This window comes from Podarcis gaigeae, assembly GCF_964106915.1.
Source record: "Podarcis gaigeae genome assembly, chromosome: Z".
NCBI lineage: Eukaryota > Metazoa > Chordata > Lepidosauria > Squamata > Lacertidae > Podarcis > Podarcis gaigeae.
This window is the reverse complement of record NC_139691.1, coordinates 8,913,325-8,933,818: the sequence shown is the minus strand read 5'-3', so window position 1 is coordinate 8,933,818 and position 20,494 is coordinate 8,913,325. Positions and strand designations below refer to the sequence as shown.

At 44.9% G+C, this 20,494-nt stretch overlaps 1 protein-coding gene across 4 annotated transcripts in view; it reads right to left on the bottom strand.

The window, feature by feature from the left end:
• The window catches only part of AKNA (AT-hook transcription factor), a 67,715-nt gene that overhangs the window by 13,010 nt on the left and 34,211 nt on the right, over nt 1–20,494 (bottom strand). For all 4 annotated transcript variants that reach the window (XM_083721594.1, XM_083721597.1, XM_083721595.1 and 1 more), the window contains exons 7-16: nt 19,044–19,103; nt 16,821–16,948; nt 15,267–15,486; nt 13,692–13,849; nt 8,025–8,204; nt 5,032–5,320; nt 3,698–3,804; nt 2,648–2,874; nt 1,322–1,475; nt 147–317 (exon numbers count right to left, since the gene is read on the bottom strand). In XM_083721594.1, the coding sequence (XP_083577720.1) occupies nt 147–317; nt 1,322–1,475; nt 2,648–2,874; nt 3,698–3,804; nt 5,032–5,320; nt 8,025–8,204; nt 13,692–13,849; nt 15,267–15,486; nt 16,821–16,948; nt 19,044–19,103 (1,694 nt within the window). The remainder of the gene's footprint in view (nt 1–146; nt 318–1,321; nt 1,476–2,647; nt 2,875–3,697; nt 3,805–5,031; nt 5,321–8,024; nt 8,205–13,691; nt 13,850–15,266; nt 15,487–16,820; nt 16,949–19,043; nt 19,104–20,494) is intronic.

Here is a 20,494-nt window from a genome sequence, read left to right as displayed (position 1 = left end):
ATTCTCTGAAGAAATGCTTTGCCAGAGGCATTGTGGGAAAATCCTTACATGAACCCGCCCTGGCTGCCATCAGGAGACAGTGATGGAGAAAGGAGAGGCTGCCTGGGCTACCCTCAAACCTGGAACAAGCTCTGCCCATTGCTTACCCTATTGAATTGGCACTTCTGGGGAGGCGGGTCCTGTCCTGTCTTGGCATCTGGAGTGTAGAGGTATGTGCGGCGGGTGGCTGCTTTGGATAACCATGAGGCTGCTGGAGGGTCTTCTCCAGGACTTGGCGAAGCTTAGAGACTTCATGCTGCAAAGCTCTGATAGCCTGGCTGTTAAAGGGACAAAAACAACCCCCAGCCCAGGATCAGTTAAAATCAGGACCTAGCATGACAAGAGATATTAATTTTAGGCATGCTATACATGTCCAGCAACCCAAATTGTACACACAATAGTGGGAGGGTCATAGCTTGGTGATAGGGCATCCACTTTGGAAAAATCCTAACAACTGCACTCTTAGTGAGGCTGCTTCTGTTTACAGTTTTTACAGAGTAAGTACAAAGCATAACCAGCTTGCAGATGGAATGTTTTTACTGCAGGAGTTAGTGAGGCTGCTTCTGTTTACAGTTTTTACAGAGTAAGTACAAAGCATAACCAGCTTGCAGATGGAATGTTTTTACTGCAGGAGTTAGCTCTTAAGAATGATGGAAAGCTCCCAGGCTGGTAGCTGAAGCTTGCCAGAGCATGGAGAAAATGTTCCCCTAAAAAGGGTTAAAAGTGATGCCTTCTCCTCTGGAGGAAAGGGCCGTAGCTCAGTGGTGGAACATCTGCTTTGCATACAGAAGGCTCAATCCCTGGTATCTCTGGGCAAGGCTGGGAGAGACTGACCCAAAAACCTGGAGGTTTGCTGCCAGTTAGTACAGACCAGGGGAGGGGAAGCTTTTGCTTTTTCACCTTGAGGGCTGCACTCCCTTCCAGCCAACCTTCCAGGGGCCACATAATAGTGGTAGGACCCGAAGCATAAAGGGGGCAGAGCAATGAATGCTGATTTTAGCTTTATTCAGTTGGCTTTTTTCTTTGCACATCCCCCCTCCATCCTCCATGAAGGGAAGTGAGGAGCACTGTAGGAGTTCATGGACACATTCCAGTTTGCCCAAAAGACTCGAGGAAGGTACAAAGCACCATTACCCAGTGATGGGTGTGGTCTGGGGAGAGTTCTGAGGGCCAGACAAAGTGGTCTGAGGGACTGCTTTGGCCACCTTGGCCTGAGGTTCCTCATTTATGATCTATTGTGTTTCTCACCCAGGGCCCCCACCTTTCCAAAGAGGAAACTTACGCTCGGTGCACGCGGGTGTCAAGGAGACTGTAGTCATGAGTCTGGTCTGGGGGCAGCGAAACGGCAGAGGAGCTAGGAGAATGTCTTCCTTCATCAGGAGGTGCATTGTAAGTTTCAAGTCCTGCCTGGGCCTCAGCCTCAGAGTCTGTGTGAGCTGGTGAGAAAAGAGCCAGAAACACATCATGGAATCATAGGGTTAGAAGGGACCCCCAAGGGCCACCAGTAGCAGCAGAAGATAAGCAGCAGCCGGATGAACTGTGAAGAAGGCAAAACCTTTGCCAACGTTTTCCTGCTTTGCCTAGCAAAAGCAGAGGAGAGGAGCAGGACCATCCCTGGGTTGAGGATGTGGTACCCACCCACTGTTGGTTCACAACAGCTGGCCTGATTCCAGACTTCTGGGTGGGGAGGGGAGTTTAAAAGGGGGGGAAAACAGTTATTTATCTGCTAATTAGTGGGTGGGAGTATTCTTTGTTTATTATTTATGCATGGTTAATATTGGCTGTTATTAATTATATGGTGGGTGTATTTTTTTTCCCATAAATGTTATGCTAGATGATATAGTGATGTATTGTATGACCCTTCCTCTCTTTTTTCTTCCCCTATGGTAGTGTGTGTGTACACCTGCTGTAAGTCACCTGGACACCTTGGGGCGATAAGCGACTAGTAAGTTTAATAACTTAATAAAACAACAACAACATCATCTCTGCAATCCAGGAATCACAGCAATGCATGAATCATGGATCTTTCCACTTTGGAAACTGCATTATACAGAGCCAGATCATTAGTCCATCTAGCTAAGTATTGCCTATACTGCTTGACAGCAGGTCTCCAGGACTTCATACATGGGTCTCTCTCCCAGCCCTACCTGGAGATACTAAGGAATGGACCTGGGAACTTTCACCTGTAGAAGCACTTCCCCTGTGACTCCAAGAGCCAACATGTGCATCACAGAGTTTCCAGTGCTCACCACTCTTGACAAACTCTCCTTCCCTGCAACTGGATGTAGGGAGCGGGGAAAGTGCTTACGATGGCACAGAACAAATACCTGTTTAACATGTTGCAGCTGACCCAGCATTAGGCTGTGCAAAAGGTCCATGATTCAGGGGTGTTGTTTGATCTCTGCAAGGTGTTTCGGGGATCCAGGTAAGGTGGTACAGGCTGGCCAGGCTGCATGTGTGTGAATGTGCTAGAGCTTTATGTGAGTGAATGTTCAGGGTAGTGCAGCTAGCAAGGTACTGAGGGGCAGGATGTTAGGAAAGACCTCAAGTAAGAACAGGCACATGACCTGGCATTCCTGCTCAAAGCTATTAACTGCTTTTAGCTCACCACTATCCATGCCTGGCTCCATCTCACTGGCGATGCTGTTGGTCCACCTGGTAGGGGAGTTAAGCTGGAAAGGTCTTCCTTTGGAAAGGACTTGTCTCTGCATCCCATTGTCTGATTGTGTGTGCCTGGGTGACCTGTCTGTTTCCAGTGTGACAGGCGCTTTCCTTAGAGATTCTGCTTCGAAGTCTTCATCAACAGAGGCTGAATTTCCCAGCATGCTGTGGGACCTTGACAAGAAATGGGAACACAAAGTTGTTTTATACCAAGTCAGATCTTTGGGTCCTTCTAGCCCAGCTTTCCCAGCCCTATCTAGAAATACTGTGGTTTGAACCTGGGACATTCTGCAGGCAAAATAGATGCTATTTTAAAAAGTGTACCCTTCTTTTTGAGGGACTTCCTCTACAAATCAGCTTTTAAGAGATGTAGTTTTAGCTGTTTTAATGACTGTGAAGACATGGGTCTTTTATAATGTTCTATAACTGTCCTTGGCTCCTAGGCAAGGATGGGATAAAAAGCCAATGAAATAATAGCAACACTAGTAATAAAAAATAGTGCAAAGGAGGAGAGCCAAATGTCCTTGGACCCTAACTTCCTTCAGCCCCAGTCAGCATGATAGTGATCAAGGATGATGGTAAGAGTCCAGTGATACCTGCAAGACCATAGAATCCTCACCCATGCTATTCATGTCTACTCAAGAGGAAGCCCCAATGGGTTCAGCTGGTCTTACTCCCAAGTGTGCAAGTCTAGAATTGCAATCTGATTCTGCTGTAAGTCAAACTAAAGCTGATACAAGAGGTCAAATCTCCTAACACATATTAAAAAACAAACTTCCAATAGCTTGTAATTAGTTTGGTCATTTTCATGCTCCAGGTCTTCCAACCACACTTTCCTTTATCTGAATATTGCTGGATGCCCACCCAGTTCCTGGTTTCACCCACTTTTTGTCTTCAGGTATCTTCTATATACGTCCTCCTGTTCACTGCCAACTCAGGGACACAATTATGGGCATTAACACAGCTCATAGGAAAAGAAGGGAGGGAGGATTCATACCTAAACTTGGATGTATAGTGCTTTGGCATTTGTGCCAACGGGGACACCCTGCTGGCTTCTGATCCCACAAATCCACTGTCTGTCTCTGGGGAAACAAGGCGTAAATTCTGCAAGAGAAGGAAAAAGATGTTGTGGGGAACCTCAAGTCCAGGGGCTGAATGCAGTCCTCCAAGCCTTTCTACTTGGCCATCAGGACTCTTCTGAGGCCACCCCCACTCCCTGATGGGCCCATATTTGCATCCTTCTTGGGTGTTTTTCCTGCCTGGGACATTTCCTTGGATTTTAATAGTGCCTCTGGCTTGCCTGAATGGAAAATCGAGAGAGTTATGTGAGTGAGTGTGTATAAAATAGTGTACTGTACAAGGGAAAAATTTACTTCCTTTGTTCTACCCACATTTGCCACCGACTCAGGCAATCACAGGCACGCAGCCCCTGGAAGGCTGCCAGAAATTAATGTGGCCCACAGACTGAAAAATATACCTTATCCTTGAGGCGGTTAAATGATTGCCTGAACTTCCTCAAAAAGAACCGTATTTTGAGGCAACAAAGGATATATATAAACATTTTTATTTGGTATTTCCTTCATGAAGTTGAGGACATCTCCACCCCAATATTTATCCTCACAACAAATTTGTGAGGTAGGTTCGGCTTAGAATACATAGCATATGGCTGTATGTTTCACTCCATGGGTTACAAGCAAGGACAGGCAAGATCCCTCCCATCTCTATTCAGAACAGGGGCTCCTAAAATTGATTTAATTTGGACTCAAGTTGCACCATTCCCAAATTACTTCAGCCTCCAAGTTTCACTGTGCTCCTGTTCATAACATCCAGAACACAATGAGGTCTGCCCAGTCCCAAACCTCTTTCTCCAGTCCTATCTCCAAGCAGAGGAGAGCTGCTTCTCAGGGCTTTCATTGGCCCCTGAGCAGAGATGCGGATCCAGTTGCTCTCCATATGTTTCTGTACTCCAGCTGCTGTCAACCTCAGCCAGCATGGCCAATGGTCAGGGATGATGGGAGCTGTAATCCAATGATGTCTGAAGGACCACAGGTTCTTCCCCCTGCTCTGCTCTTAAGAAGTAGCATTCCTACCATACCTGGTCATTGGGCCAGGGACTCCTCATTTCTCTAGGCTTGCTGGCTGGTGATGATGGGAGTCAAATCTCAATAAAACGTGGAGGACACCAGGTCCCAGATTCTTCCCACACTCTGGGTCCCACCCCCTGGCACATGGCTCCCAGAAAGCCCCAAAAGGAAGGTGGCCCTCATGGTGAAAAATGTTTTCTCCCACTGCTCCATTGTGACAGCCTCCTCCCCACTAACCAATGCTTACCTCAGGCAATCCTGTGTTTGTCTTCGGGAGGGACTTATTGGCTGTGTGATCAGAAGCAGCACTGTCCGCCACACTGACCATGCTGCTCTGTGGCGACAGGTGCTTCTGCTGCCTCCTAGATGATGAGGCCTTTGGAACTGGAGTCGATGGACATTTTTGTTCAGCTGAACACTGAGGAACTGGCTCCTCCTCCTGCTGGATGGATGGTGAGCAGCTGGTCTGGTCAGGCACTTCCTCCTGCTGGGACTTCTTCAAAAGCTGCTCAGAAGGTTCCATCTGTTGGGTCTGCCTATTAGAAATGGGGGAGCAGGAAGAGAGAGAAGGGGGGACTCAGCAGAGGCTTATGGGTTGTCTGACCTATTCCGGCCACATTCTAGTTTTGCAGATTTCTGAACAAAGCTATCGGGTCAAAGGTGCAGCTTCACTTTAAGGAAACAAAACAAATAAAGGCTTTTGGGGAAAGTAACATACGAAGGCTTTGCTGTCAACAGCCTTTCACATTCTGGACTGCCCCTACTTCCAAGGTAATCTCTCAGCAGTTTCAAGAATATAGCTCAGGGAATAGGAACACAGAAGATGCCAGTGGCTGTTGAAAAGTCCAACATTCAAGATGGCAGCTGCTAAGTCAGCATAGCTGTCAACTTTCCCCTTTTCTTGCGAGGAATACTATTCGGAATAAGGGAATTTCCCCTGTAAATTATATGAATGTTAAGGTGGATGCTAGAATATAAACAACTGGGCACCATTGAGATAGAGGAAGTGATATATGAAGATAAGTTAAATTGAAGAAAAGACAAATTGTTGGAAAAGTTCTAAGTTATATCTAATTGTTAAAGATTAGAGTAAAAGATATTTAAAATTAGAGATATAATATTGGAAAATCAGATAATAAGAATTGAAATAAGGGGATAAATTTGCTGAAAAAAAATTTTTGGGGCTAGGAATGCAGGAGTGGGAGACGTGAGGGAGTTCAAGGAAGTTAAGAAGACTATGTTATATGGTATTGTTTATTGGAGCTGTAACTAAATTTAAAAATTGCTAATAAATATATGTTAAAAAAATAAAAAAAAGAAATAAGGGAATTTCCCTTAAAAAAAGGAAAACGTTGACAGCTATGTAAGTCAGGGATGAAGAATTTGCAACCCTTGGCCTAGGGCATGTTCAGATGCTTTTCTTATTGAACATTCATCCTGGAGAAGAAGGTGGATTAGCCCCACCACACATTTAGGAGTTAGCAACATCACTTTTTTTTTAATCCCCATGTGGGGATCTGGGAAGAGAAGGAGTAATCCAAACCTGCTGCAAGGGCTTTCAAGCCAGGCTATGAGAGTCTGTTCCTGTCAGAACCCAGAGACTAAGAAGGCCCTTCATTCCCAGACTTCTAAAGTAGGATCTGTGCTTTCATGTGCCCAAATGACAAAACTGTCTTTTTGCATGGGTTATAGAAGCGGGCACTATGTTTTACATAAGCAGGGAAGCTACAAGCTGCAGCCATGGGCATCCTACAAACAAGCAAGGAAAGGAAAGGAAAGGAGAAAGAGATTTCATACACATTTATCTCCCCCTTCCTTTTCACCCCATGTGATTCCAGGCTTCACATTCACTCCCTTCCCATCAAATTCGTCCCCTTCCCCCACTCCCCTATTTCCTTCGGTTTCTCCTTTTTTCTGCTCCCACAGTCTCCGCCCCTGCATCTGCCCTGCCAATTCAGCCCTATCGAGTAGAAAGAACTGAAAATAAAAATAGCCTAAAATAAAAAGCTCCTTTGTCCAACTCTGGGGAAGAAAGAGGGAGAGAAAGCAAAGGCATCTTTGTTGGAAAAGCAAGCCCCCCTGCTTCTAAGTTTAGTCACATCCCAGAATGTTTGCAGGCATCGTGGTGGTCTGTGAAAGGTCTCCCACCAATATTTCCAAGGCAATGTGCAGAGTGGTTAGACCAGAGGCAGTTAAGGACATAAGAACCCTGCTGGATCAGGCCAATAGCCCATCTAGTCCAGCATCCTGCCCTCCCAGAATGGCCAACCAGAAGCCTATGGGAAGCCCACAAGCAAGACATGAGTGCAATTCTGCTCCCGCAATTCCCTGCAACTTGCATTCAGAGGCATACTGCCCCCAGCGGTGGAGGCAAAACATGGCCATCATTGCTAGTAGCTGTTGATAGCTTTGTCTTCCATGACTTTGTCTAATCCTCTTGTAAAGCTGTTATGTATTGAAGTTCTCACTCTGGCCACCAGGGGGGACTGTGTATATAGTTTTCACTCAGGTCCACGTAAGTTAATTTAGGTGGGAAACCCAGGGCTGTTGTTGTTACCATGTTGACAGCTGGCTGCCTATAAAAGCAGGACGGCTGAGCTGTTCGCTGTTCAGTTCAGTTCCAGCTTACTTATAAAGAACTACTTGGAGAAATCTCTGGGTCGCCTGCTATGTCCACCCACTACAGTGGTACCTCGGGTTACAGATGCTTCAGGTTACAGACGCTGCTAACCCAGAAATAGTACCTCGGGTTAAGAACTTTGCTTCAGGATGAGAACAGAAATTGTGCGACGGGAGGCCCCATTAGCTAAAGTGGTACCTCAGGTTAAGAACAGTTTCAGGTTAAGAATGGACCTCCAGAACAAATTAAGTTCTTAACCTGAGGTACCACTGTACTTAATAAAAGCCATCCAAGTTGACAGCCATCACTGCCTCCTGTGGGAATGTATTGCTACATGCTGCGTAAAGGTTATTCTTTTATCTGTCTGAAATACTCCACCGTTCAACTTCATTGGATGCCTATGATGAAGCTGATTGTTGGAAGGTTCAGGATAGATAAAGAGAGCTGATGTGGTGCCCTCCTGATGCCGTGGACTCCCATCAGATTCAGTAAGCATGGCCAATGTTGTGGGATGAGCAATATTCCTCACAACCCAGCAACATCTGGAGGGCCACAGGTCCCTGACCTATGAAATAATTAGGGCATGGCTGAAGTGTGGTTTCTTCTCCTGGATGACTTACTGCAAGGTTGAAGGTGTGCAGGAGGTCTTGCTAGCTTTAGACACCACCCAGTGGGAGCCTTCCTTTGTCCCAACATCCGTTATGGCTGCACCATCTGCTTCATCTGGGGGTGAGTAATGTCTGTCCAGGTGCAGCTGTTCTAAGCTCAGAGCCTCTGGCAAAGATTTGAAGCTGTTGTAGCTGTGGGACAAGAGACAATAGGTGAAGCTTGGGTCTGTCAGCCTTCTGAAACCAGATGAACTGAAACTGAATATTAGTCGCTGCCAGTCCTACTAAGAGTAGGCCAATTTGAATTGATGGACACGATTAACTTAGGCACATTCACTTCACTGGAACTTCACTGGAAGCAACCCAATATATCAACCAACCATTCAAAGTAGAGATATAGGTTTCATCTGAATTATACATTTAAAGCAGCACCTTACCACTTTAAACAGTCATGGCTCCTGCCAAAGAATCTTGGGAGCTGTAGTTTGTTAAGGGGGCAGAGAGGTCTAAGGAGACCTCTGTTCCCCTCTCAGTACTACAGTTCTCAGTTTAACAATCAATTCCCTTTCCAGAAACTCTGGGAACTGTAGCTCTGAGGGGACCGGGGGTCTCCTAAGGACTTTAAGCACAAACTACCGTATTTTTCGTCCCATATGACGCTCCATCCCATAGGACGCACCTAGTTTTTTTTGGGGGGGAAATAAAGGAATTTCTCCCCTTTATTTCCCCCCCCAAAACCAGGTCGGGGAACAGTGGTATGGTGGCGCTGCGCCTCCCCGCTGTCCCCCAAGCTTGTGGGGCTGGCGCTGGGGAGAAGCGCGCTTCTTCCCAGCGCCAGCCTCCAAACCAGGTCGAGGAACAGCGGGATGGCGGCGCTGCGCCTCCCCACTGTCCCCCAAGCTTGTGGGGCTGCCAGATGTCTGCCCGGCGCGAGGGGCGCTCTGCTTCAGGACGCCCTGCGCGCCGGGCGGCAGGCTGCTATCCACAGTGTAGGGAGCCCTACGGGAACTCCCGCAGCGCTCCCCACGCTGCGGATGTCTGCCCAGCGCGAGGGGCGCTCTGCTTCAGGGCGTCTTGCGCGCCGGGCGGCAGGCTGCTATCCGCAGCCTAGGGAGCCCTGCGGGAACTCCCACAGGCTCCCCAGGCTTGCTGATAGCTTCCTGAAGCCTGGAGAGCAAGAGGGGTCGGTGCGCACCGACCCTTCTCGCTCTCCAAGCTTCAGCGAAAGCCTGTATTCGCCCCATAGGACACACACAGATTTCCCCTTCATTTTTGGAGGGGGAAAAGTGCATCCTATAGGGCGAAAAATACGGTACAATCCCCAGGATTCTTTGCAGAAGGGCACAGTTATTGGGAGGGGCATAATACTGATTTAAAAGTAAGCAAAAAAATTTTGGACTTAGTCCAGCACCAATTGACGAGGAACAACAGCTTGGTGCAGTCGGTGGAAAAGATACCCATCAATAAAGATGTCTCTGCAACTTCTGAGTTGGAATTGTAATGGTTTGAACCTTCCCCGAAAAAGAAAACAAGTTTTTCATATTCTAAAGAAAGAACAATTGGACTTAATATGTTTGCAAGAAACCCATATTGCCAGGATACACAGGAAGCTTCTGACAAATAGGAGATTGGGACTGGAATTTATCTCATCAGACAAGGTTAAAAAAAGAGGCGTAGTGATCTATGCAAAAGAAAAACTGGCTCCAAAAATGATATTTAAAGATGATCAAGGAAGATATTTGGCACTTGAAATCCAAATACAAGGAGAAAATTTTTTGATAGTAGGAGTTTATGCGGAATTCTTTAAGAAGTTGCATGAGACTTTAGTGGACTTTTTGGACTATAAAATCATGATGATGGGGGACATGAATGGAGTCGTCTCAACAAATATGGATAAAGCACAAAGACTTGTAATATCTAAGGATGGGAGACTACCAAAGACCTTTTTTGAAATGACTGACACCATGGACCTTATAGACATTTGGAGAACAAGGAACCCTCTAGAAAGAGAGGGAACCTTCTTCTCCGAAGCAAAAATGACATGGACTAGAATTGACCAAATTTGGATTTCTAGCAATTTGGTACCAAGAGTTAAAAAAACAGAAATCTGCCCAAAAACTTGCTCCGACCATAATGCTGTAAAGATGGAGATGAAACTAACAACAGCTGGAACATTCAGATGGAGAATGAATGACACCCTTTTAAGAGATGAAGAAATCTATAAGAAGGCCCAAAAAGCTTTAAAAGATTATTTCGAGATAAATATGAGAACAGAAGTGGAGAAGAGAATAATATGGGACGCAAGTAAGGCCGTGATGCGTGGTTTCCTAATTCAACAGAATTCACTAAAGAGGAAAAAACAAAAGGAGAGGGAAGAAAAAATTCTGGAAAAAATGAAAGAAGGAGAGAAGAAATTGAGATCCAAACCAAAGTCTCAAGAGATATTGAGAGAAATAAAGTATTATCAGATGCAATACATGGAACTGATGAATCAAGAAATAGAATGGAAAATAAAGCAAATGAGACAAAAGACATTTGATTCGGCAGATAAATGTGGGAAACTCCTATCATGGCAATTGAAAAAAAGACAAAAATTGAATACTGTGACATCTCTTGAAGTGGATGGGAAAATTATCACTAGACCGAATGAGATAAGTAACTGTTTCCAAAGCTTTTTCAAGAAATTGTATGCACAAGGGCCAGTAAATGAACAAGAAATAGAAGAATTTGTTGGAAAATATGGACTACCAAGGATTTCAGAACAGAATAAAATGATCCTTAATGAGAAAATTACGGAACAAGAAATAGAGGGTGCCATTCAGAATATGCAATTGGGGAAATCACCAGGACCAGACGGCTTGACTGCGAGATACTACAAAGTGCTGAAGGAATGGTTAATACAACCATTGAAGGAAGTTTGTAACCAAATCTTGGAGGGGAAAAAAGCTCCCGAATCGTGGAAAGAGGCATTTATCTCACTTATACCGAAAACAGAGACTGGGAAAAATCAGGTTAAGAACTACCGCCCTATATCACTATTAAATGTGGATTACAAAATTTTTGCAGACATTTTAGCAAAAAGATTCAAGAGAGTATTGTCAGGGGAGATTCATAAGGACCAAACAGGCTTTCTCCCAGGAAGACATATGTCAAATAATGTGAGGAATATTATAGACATTTTGGAGTTATTAGAGGTGGGCATCAATAAGAAAGCAGTATTGATTTTTGTGGATGCGGAGAAAGCCTTTGACAACATTTGTTGGAGTTTTATGAAGAAGAATCTCCAAGGGATGGGGGTAGGCCAGGGTTTTGAAAATGGTATAGGTGCAATATATTCTGAACAAAAAGCTAAACTAATTGTGAACAGTGTTGTGATGGACGAAATTCCAATAGAAAAAGGTACACGACAGGGATGCCCAATATCCCCTCTGCTTTTTATATCTGTCCTGGAGGTTTTGTTGAATATGATTAGAAGGGACCAGCTGGTTAAAGGAATACAGGTCGGAGCAAAACATTATAAATTAAGGGCATTTGCAGATGATCTAGTATTAACATTGCAACAGCCAGACGCTAGCACTAAAAGAGTGTTAGAGTTAATTGAGAGATTTGGTCAAGTGGCAGGATTTAAATTGAATAAGCAAAAAACAAAAGTGCTGGAAAAAAATTTAACAATGGAAGAAAAAGATAGATTTCAGAGTGAAACCGGCTTGGAAATAACGAAAAAAGTGAAATATCTGGGGGTGAACTTAACATCTAAGAATGTGAATCTATTTAAAGATAATTATGAAAAATGCTGGACAGAAGTGAAGAAAGATCTAGACATATGGTCTAGGCTGAGACTTTCCTTGTTAGGCCGGATTGCTGTTATCAAGATGAACGTATTGCCGAGAATGTTGTTTTTATTTCAGACATTACAGATTGTGGACAAAATGGACTGCTTCAAGAGGTGGCAGAAAGATATATCTAAATTTATCTGGCAGGGCAAAAAGCCCAGAATAAAGTTTAAGATTTTAACAGATGCAAAAGATAGAGGGGGATTTGCCCTGCCAGACCTAAAACTCTATTATGAATCAGCAGCATTTTGCTGGCTGAAGCAATGGCTACTTCTTGAGGACACAGACATTTTGGACCTAGAAGGGTATGACAATAACTTTGGTTGGCATGCTTATCTATGGTATGACAAGGTAAAGGTGCATAAGGGCTTTAAAAACCATATTGTTAGGAAAGCATTGTATAATGTTTGGATTCGATATAAAGATTTGTTGGAAAGTAAAACCCCCAGGTGGTTGTCACCAATGGAAGCTAAGGCAGTGAAAAAACTTAACATGGACACCAATTGGTCAAAATATTGTGAAATCTTAGAACAAGATGGTGAAAAGCTTAAACTTAAGAGTTATGATAAGCTAAAGCATAAAGTCCGAGATTGGTTACATTATCATCAGATAAATGAGGTATTTAAGCAAGACAGGAAAGTAGGATTCCAGAAGGAGAGGTCGAAGTTAGAAACAGAATTGTTAGAACCCAATACTAAGAATCTGTCTAGAATGTATAACTTGCTGCTGAAATGGAATACACAGGAAGAAACGGTTAAATCAGCTATGATTAAATGGGCACAGGATATTGGTTATGACATTATGTTTGCTGACTGGGAGCAGTTATGGACCACTGGTATAAAATTTACGGCATGTAGTGCCTTAAAAGAGAATATAATGAAAATGATCTATAGGTGGTACATGACACCAGTCAAGCTTGCAAAGATCTATCATTTGCCCAATAACAAATGTTGGAAATGTAATGAGTCTGAAGGAACCTTTTACCACCTTTGGTGGACCTGCCCAAGGATTAAGGCCTACTGGGAAATGATCTATAATGAACTTAAGAAAGTCCTTAAGTGGACCTTTTCAAAGAAGCCGGAGGCCTTTCTCCTGGGTATGGTTGGCCAACTGGTACCAAAAAAGGATAGGACATTTTTTATGTATGCAACTACAGCGGCAAGAATTCTTCTGGCAAAGTATTGGAAGACGCAAGAACTACCCACTCTGGAAGAATGGCAGATGAAGGTGACTGAATTTATGGGACTGGCGGAGATGACCGGCAGAATCCGTGACCAGAGGAAAGAGACAGTGGAGGAGGACTGGAAAAAATTTAAATTATACCTTAAAAATTGTTGTAAGATTGTGGACTGTTAAGATGTCAGGGGATAAGAAACAGAGAATTACAGCTGTAAATAATAATGTTAAGAAATTTGAGAGAGATACAAATAGAAAAAAGGACTAAAGGGTTGCTGAAAAATTGCAAAACAAGGATGCAGTGTAAGGGAGGTATGGGGAAGTCACACTTTTTGTGTTTTGTATATGTCTATTTCTTTTCTTTTTTTGTGTGCGTTGTTGTTTTCTTTCTTGTCTTTTGTTGGTTGTGAAAATTAATAAAAATTATTTTTTTTAAAAAAATAATGGGGTCCTAGAGGATAAAACATCACAGCAACGATCAATTAGTTCAGAAATCCAAAGGGATACATTCTACCATGCTAGAACAACAGCATGATGCAGAGATCATTTTTATTTAAAGAGTGAAAAGGCTGTAAACCTTTAAAAGATTATTGAAGGATTTTTTTGGGGGGGGTCTTTCTCCGACATCAAAAAGACATTCACCCCATATATACAAAACTTATACACTTACTGGTCCAGGAGGTGATCAAAGTCCTTTTCCACCTGGGCTTGCATGTGCCGGAGTGGTTCCGGAAGGCTGCTTTCTCCCTCTTCTCCAGTCTCATCACTGATGGAGTTCACTTCCAAGTCCAGCTGGGCTTGGCTGCGGCCATTCGTGGGGAAGGGGGTCTGAAGAGCAGAGAGTCAAGGTGTGAGCAAGGCCCAAATGGTGTGAGCAAGATGTGAGCAAAGTCACACCCCCTCCAAAAGAATTTGGCAATTGGTATAAAAATTACTGTCAGCCTAGAACAGAGGTTGGTGACTTTTATGGAGGACTAGTGGGTGCATTTTGAATTTTGAGAAAGTGCTGTGGGCGCCAGTCACAAGATGGCTGCCATGGAAGCATGGCCTAACGCAGGGACAACCTGTTATGTATTGAAGTTCTCACTCTGGCCACCAGGGGGTATTGTGCATATAGTTTTCACTCAGGTCCATCTAAGTTAATTTAGGCGGGAAACCCTGGGCTGTTGTTATATTGTTGACAGCCGGCTGCCTATAAAAGCAGGCCGGCTGAGCTGTTTGCTGTTCAGTTCAGTTCCAGCTTACTTATAAAGAACTACTTGGAGAAATCTCTGTGTCACCTGCTATGTCCACCCACTACTTAATACAACCCTTCCCTTTTTACTACCTGAAGTGAAACAGGGAGGTGCCGCCGCCCTGCCCCACTCCTACCAAAACCTCCCTTTCCTGGGTTGTGTGGTGGTGCCCATAAAGCAGCAGCGGTCATGCCGGCTTCTGGTGAGATCTTGAGAGATCTCATGGAGCACATGAAATCTTGCCAGAAACAGCCAACACTGCTTCTTCACCAGTGGTGGAGGCGGTAGGATGCTGTGGGGGTGCTGTCTCTTGGGCATAGAAGCCAACCCCTAGGGGTTAAGGTCCCTTAAAGGTAAAGGGTAAAGGACCCCTGACCATTAGGTCCAATCGTGACTGACTCTGGGGTTGTGGCGCTCATCTCACTTTGTTGGCCGAGGGAGCTGGTGTACAGCTTCCAAGTCATGTGGCCAGCATGACTAAGCTGCATCTGACGAACCAGAGCAGCACACAAAGCACTGTTTACCTTCCCACCAGAGGAGTACCTATTTATCTACTTGCAATTTGACGTGCTTTCAAACTGCTAGGTTGGCAGGAGCAGGGACCGAGCAACGGGAGCTCACCCCGTCGTGGAGATTCGAACCGTCGACCTTCTGATCGGCAAGCCCTAGGCTCTGTGGTTTAACCCACAGTGCCACCCACGTCCCATCTCGAATATTACTTTCACTTTAATTGTGATGTTTAGCTTATTTCTTAGTTGTTGCCTTGTTAACAGTGTTTTATAGACTAATTGCTTCACTGATGATTTGTTAATTATTCCATATGATTTATCCTGTGTTTGTGATATTCTATGATGTTCTATCATGTTATTGCTCAATTGCTTGTAATCCACTTTGGGATAGCTCTGAATGAAAAGCAGCATAGAAATATAATCAAATCTATCTATCCATCAAAATATCCTTTAGATATGCCATTTCTCGCTTGGGAAAACCTTGAAGTAATTGAATGTGACCTCAGGGTATGGAGTGCAGACAGCCGGGACTGGGGCTTGAAGAGATGGAGTCGGCGACCTCATCTGCGACTCGGATGCCTGAACTGGAAAACGGGCAGGAGATGAATCAGGCGCCTCAACGCTGCTCTGTGCAACTGGCTGGTCCCACATTGCCTGGTCAATCCTTTCCTTCATCTCCTCCAAGCGCATCTCCAGTTGGAATATCTGTCCTTCCACTGCTCTGGAAAGTGTTAAAATGAGTTAGCAAAGATGAGAGAAGCTAGGACAGCAATATAGCTCAGGGAATAGGAGTACAGAAGTCAGGCTATTGCTCTATAAAGCTTAGTACTTCCTGTATCACGGGTAGGCAAAGTGATGCTCTCCGGGTGTTGCTGGACTACAACTCCCATCTACCCCATGCAGTAGCATGGCCAGTATTCAAAAACGATGGGGCTTGTAGTCCAACAACCACCTTTGGGTAATGCTGCCTTGGCTACCCCGGCTCTAAATTGACTGGCAACAGCTCCCAAGGGGTCTCTTCCAAAAGTCTGTCAGCACACTGTCTTCTCCTCATATTTAGTTCCCACTTTTCCTATCCAACCCAGGACTGTATGAAGACGGCCTCAGGTTCAATCCCCATCAACTCCAGGTAGGGCTAGGAGAGAGTCCATGCCTGAAATCCTTGCTCAATCAACTTGTGCAATACAATGGTACCTTGGTTCTCAAACTTAATCCGTTCCGGAAGTCCGTTCCAAGACCAAAGTGTTCCAAAACCAAGACGCGCTTTCCCATAGAAAGTAATGCAAAATGGATTAAAGTGGTACCTTGTGTTCAGAACTTAATTCATTTTGGAGGTCTGTTCTTAACCTGAAATTGTTCTTAACCTGAGGTACCACTTTAGCACGATTTCTGTTCTCATCCAGAAACAAAGTTCTTAACCTGAGGTACTATTTCTGGGTTAGCAGAGTCTGTAACCTGAAGCATCTGTAACCTGAGGTACCACTGTAATCTGTTCCAGACTTTTAAAAACAACCCCTAAAACAGCAATTTAACATAAATTTTACTATCTAATGAGACAATTGAGCCATAAAATGAAAGCAATTATCAATGTACTGTACTATAAAATAAATAAGACAGTAATATATATATATATATATATATATATATATATATATATATATATATCTCTGTTTGGATGGGGGGGCTTTTATCCATTTCCACAGTCACACAATCAATCAGTCAGTAGCTGAACTGGGTTCCACATAGTCACAAAAACAAATTAACCGTAAAAGTCTCAAAAAGAAAAACGCAAAATAAATAGCAAAAACAAAAGCACCAAATGTAATCCATTCTGGAAGTCCATTTAACTTCCAAAATGTCCGAAAACCAAGGCGCAGCTTCTGATTGGTCCAGGTGCCCTGGAAACAATAGCCAACAGCCGCATTGGATGTTCGGCTTCTGAAACATGTTAGAAAACTGGAATACTTACTTCTGATTTTTCGGCGTTTGAGAACCAAGGCATTTGAGAACCAAGGCATTTGAGTACCAAGGCAAGGTACCACTTTATATACATACCGGTCAGAATCAAAGTCTCCTAGCGCCCCTGCAGGCTCTTGATGGTTCTGCAACTGCCTGTATTCATCTCGAGCCTGTAGATATGTCTGCTCCAAGGCATCCTGGGCTTCCTTTAGTCTTGCGAACCCCTACAATGGAAAGCAAGGTTGAAAGAGGCAGGGGATTTTGAGTGACTTGTTGACTCCCGAGTACCACAGCTGTGTTGCCTCTAACTGTATCCTTATGATGGGAAATGGCACTCTAGCAATGCAGCAATACGGATAAGTTTCTAGTTTCATTGATGATGGAACCAACAAAAATCACCTTGTAGTAAATTATTTCAGGCATTCTCCCAGGACAGACAGATGTTGACCTTCTGAAAAACAACTTATGCCACTCAGAGAGCTACACTTTCCAAAGTTTCCTGCAAAGTGGGATTGTTAAACCACTCTTGAAAGTGTAGCTTTGTGAGAGAAATAGGGGTTTCCTAACAGCTCTCAGCTCAGGGACGCGGGTGGCGCTGTGGGTTAAACCACAGAGCCTAGGACTTGTTGATCAGAAGGTCGGCGGTTCAAATCCCTGCGACGGGGTGAGCTCCCGTTGCTCGGTCCCTGATCCTGCCAAAATAGCAGTTCGAAAGCACGTCAAAGTGCAAGTAGATAAATAGGTGGGAAGGTAAACGGCGTTTTGGTGCGCTGCTCTGGTTCGCTAGAAGCGGCTTAGTCATGCTGGCCACATGACCTGGAAGCTGTACGCTGGCTCCCTCGGCCAATAAAGCAAGATGTGCACCGAAACCCCAGAGTCAGCCACGACTGGACCTAATGGTCAGGGGGTCCCTTTACCTTTAACAGCTCTCAGCACCCTGGAAATTTATTTATTTACATCTCTCAGCACCCTGGAAATTTATTTATTTACATCACCACCACCACTCATGTACCACCCTTCATCTGAAGCTCACATTTTGGACAGTAATTTATTGTTATTGTCTAGCACAGGGTTAGTCAACCTGGTCCCAACTGCCCACCAGGGGGCGTTTCAGGATTATAGGTGGGCAGTAGGGGGTTCTACAGCACAAGCTGAATCCTGATTCCATCAAGCACTGGTGGAGGGTAAGGAAATTTTACCATCAAGAAAGATGCATCAGTGGGCAGTAGGTATAACAAGGTTAACTACCTCTGATCTAGCAGGTATCTTTCTAATTGAGAGGTTTGGATCTCAAAACCGTTCCTCTTATTCAATTCGAATGCCTCATTAGAGCTGATCATATTGCAAACAACTTGTTACCATTTCTGCAATTTCAAGGTGAAGAAGATAGGTGTAGGCATAAACTGAATGTCTTAAATAATCATATATATTTTTCTTTTTTTTATGTAAGCGGTAGATGGAAAATCAGAAGTTTTTAAAATCTTTCTCTATTTTTTCTTTTTCTTTTGTTTGTTTGTCTTTTTTATTTTATCGATCTCCCTCTCTCTATCTCTCTCTCCTTTCTTCTTATTGTTCCTTTTCTTTCTTTTGTTGGTTCTCTTTGAAGTCCCATGTCAGGGACTTTAATTAAGGTCCAGAGATTGTACACTCATGGGGGTAGTAAATGGTTGTTGGAGGACCCTGGGTGAGAAACAGGGAAATGTTGGTCTCCCAGGGTAAGAGGCTGGGAAGAGAAAGATAAGATCCCAGGTGAGAACTGGGAGGAGCTACTGTGCTCTATGGGTGGTAAGGGCTAAGAATGACCTACTAAGAAAGGACTCTGTATTCCACTTATTCCATTTGTTTTTTGGTAACCACTATTTTACGTATTTGAGGGACGCAGGTGGCGCTGTGGGTTAAAGCCTCAGCGCCTAGGACTTGCCGATCGAAAGGTCGGCGGTTCGAATCCCTGCGGCGGGGTGCGCTCCCGCTGCTCGGTCCCAGCGCCTGCCAACCTAGCAGTTCGAAAGCACCTCCGGGTGCAAGTAGATAAATAGGGACCGCTTACCAGCGGGAAGGTAAACGGCGTTTCCGTGTGCGGCTCTGGCTCGCCAGAGCAGCGATATCACGCTGGCCACGTGACCCGGAAGTGTCTCCGGACAGCGCTGGCCCCTGGCCTCTTGAGTGAGATGGGCGCACAACCCCAGAGTCTGTCAAGACTGGCCCGTACGGGCAGGGGTACCTTTACCTTTTATTTTACGTATTATGAAAAACTTTAATACAAATCACATTTAAAAAAGAAAAAGATGCAACATTAATTCGAGAAAATGATCGTGGTACCTTTAGCTGGTCTTGAAGTGGCAACTTCCTTGTTCGAATTAGCTCCTCCAAATTTTCCACCTAAATAAGAGCATTCAGAACATTTCATCATATCCTGCTTAAGAGCCAGAAATGCCACCTTGAGGTGGGCTGGCACTGTTCTTTTGCTATACAATCTTCATTTGGGTGATTCCTCCACCTTCCTTAATCAACTTAATCTCCTCCAGTACCTGTGCCATACTTAGGCCTGTTCCCCAAAGCCTCTAGGTCATGGGTAGGCAAAATAAGGCCCGCGGGCCAGATCAGGCCCAATTGCCTTCTGGATCCGGCCCGTGGATGGTCTGGGTATCGCTGTGTGGATCGCCAGCGCACATGTTCTTTCCCTCTCCCTCACATGGTGTCGTCGTTGTTGTTGTCTCCCTCCCTCCTCCTGGCTTCTTCCCAGAAGGAGGAAGGGGGCTTGGCTTTGTGGGTGCCAGCAGCATCAGCACCCGAGTGGCCGCCATTTTAAGCAGCCTCTCTCCAGAGCCCTTTCGTGCACCGCTCATCATCCCTCTGCCGCTGCCAGCCCCTGCCACTTGTAAGCAGCCAGTGGGGCTCGTGGGGCTCTTGCATCATTCCCCCCCCCCAAATATAGTCTGCCCCCCCACAAGGTCTGAGGGACAGGGGACTGGCCCCCTGCTGAAAAAGTTTGCTGACCCCTGCCCTAGGTGAAAACATAAAGTCACCTCCATACTGTTAGTATTTCGTGAGGATTCAGTTGCAAACTGAAATGTATGCTTGTGCAACTGAACTGGATTAATATGCTTTGTCACAATTTTGCTTTTGTTTTTAATAGTTAGCAGGTTCTGCATAATTAGCTCAGCTCTAAGTGGAAAGAGGGGACACAGGTGGCACTGTGGGTAAAACCTCAGCGCCTAGGACTTGCCGATCGCATGGTCGGTGGTTCAAATCCCCGCGGCGGGGTGTGCTCCCGTTGCTCGGTCCCAGCGCCTGCCTACCTAGCAGTTCGAAAGCACCCCCGGGTGCAAGTAGATAAATAGATAACAGGAAGGTAAGCGGCATTTCTGTGTGCGGCTCTTCAACGATATGGTGATTTACTGCACAGCTCTACAAAGTGCAAACGGCGTTTCTGTGCGCTGCTCTGGTTCTCCAGAAGCAGCTTAGTCATGCTGGCCACATGACCTGGAAGCTGTACGCCGGCTCCCTTGGCCAATAAAGCGAGATGAGCGCCGCAACCCCAGAGTCGGTCCCGACTAGACCAAATGGTCAGGGGTCTCTTTACCTTTACCTTACAAAGTGCAAAAACCACCAGCTGGTCTTGGCACCAACAAACTGGGTGAAAAACAACCTGTGAAGATACCTTCCCAACTCATAACAACACCTGTAGTAAGCTCATTATTCCCTAACAGCACTCACTTTCTCCCTTCCTTTTACATGTCATCAACTGTGCTAACTAAAGAAACAAGGCT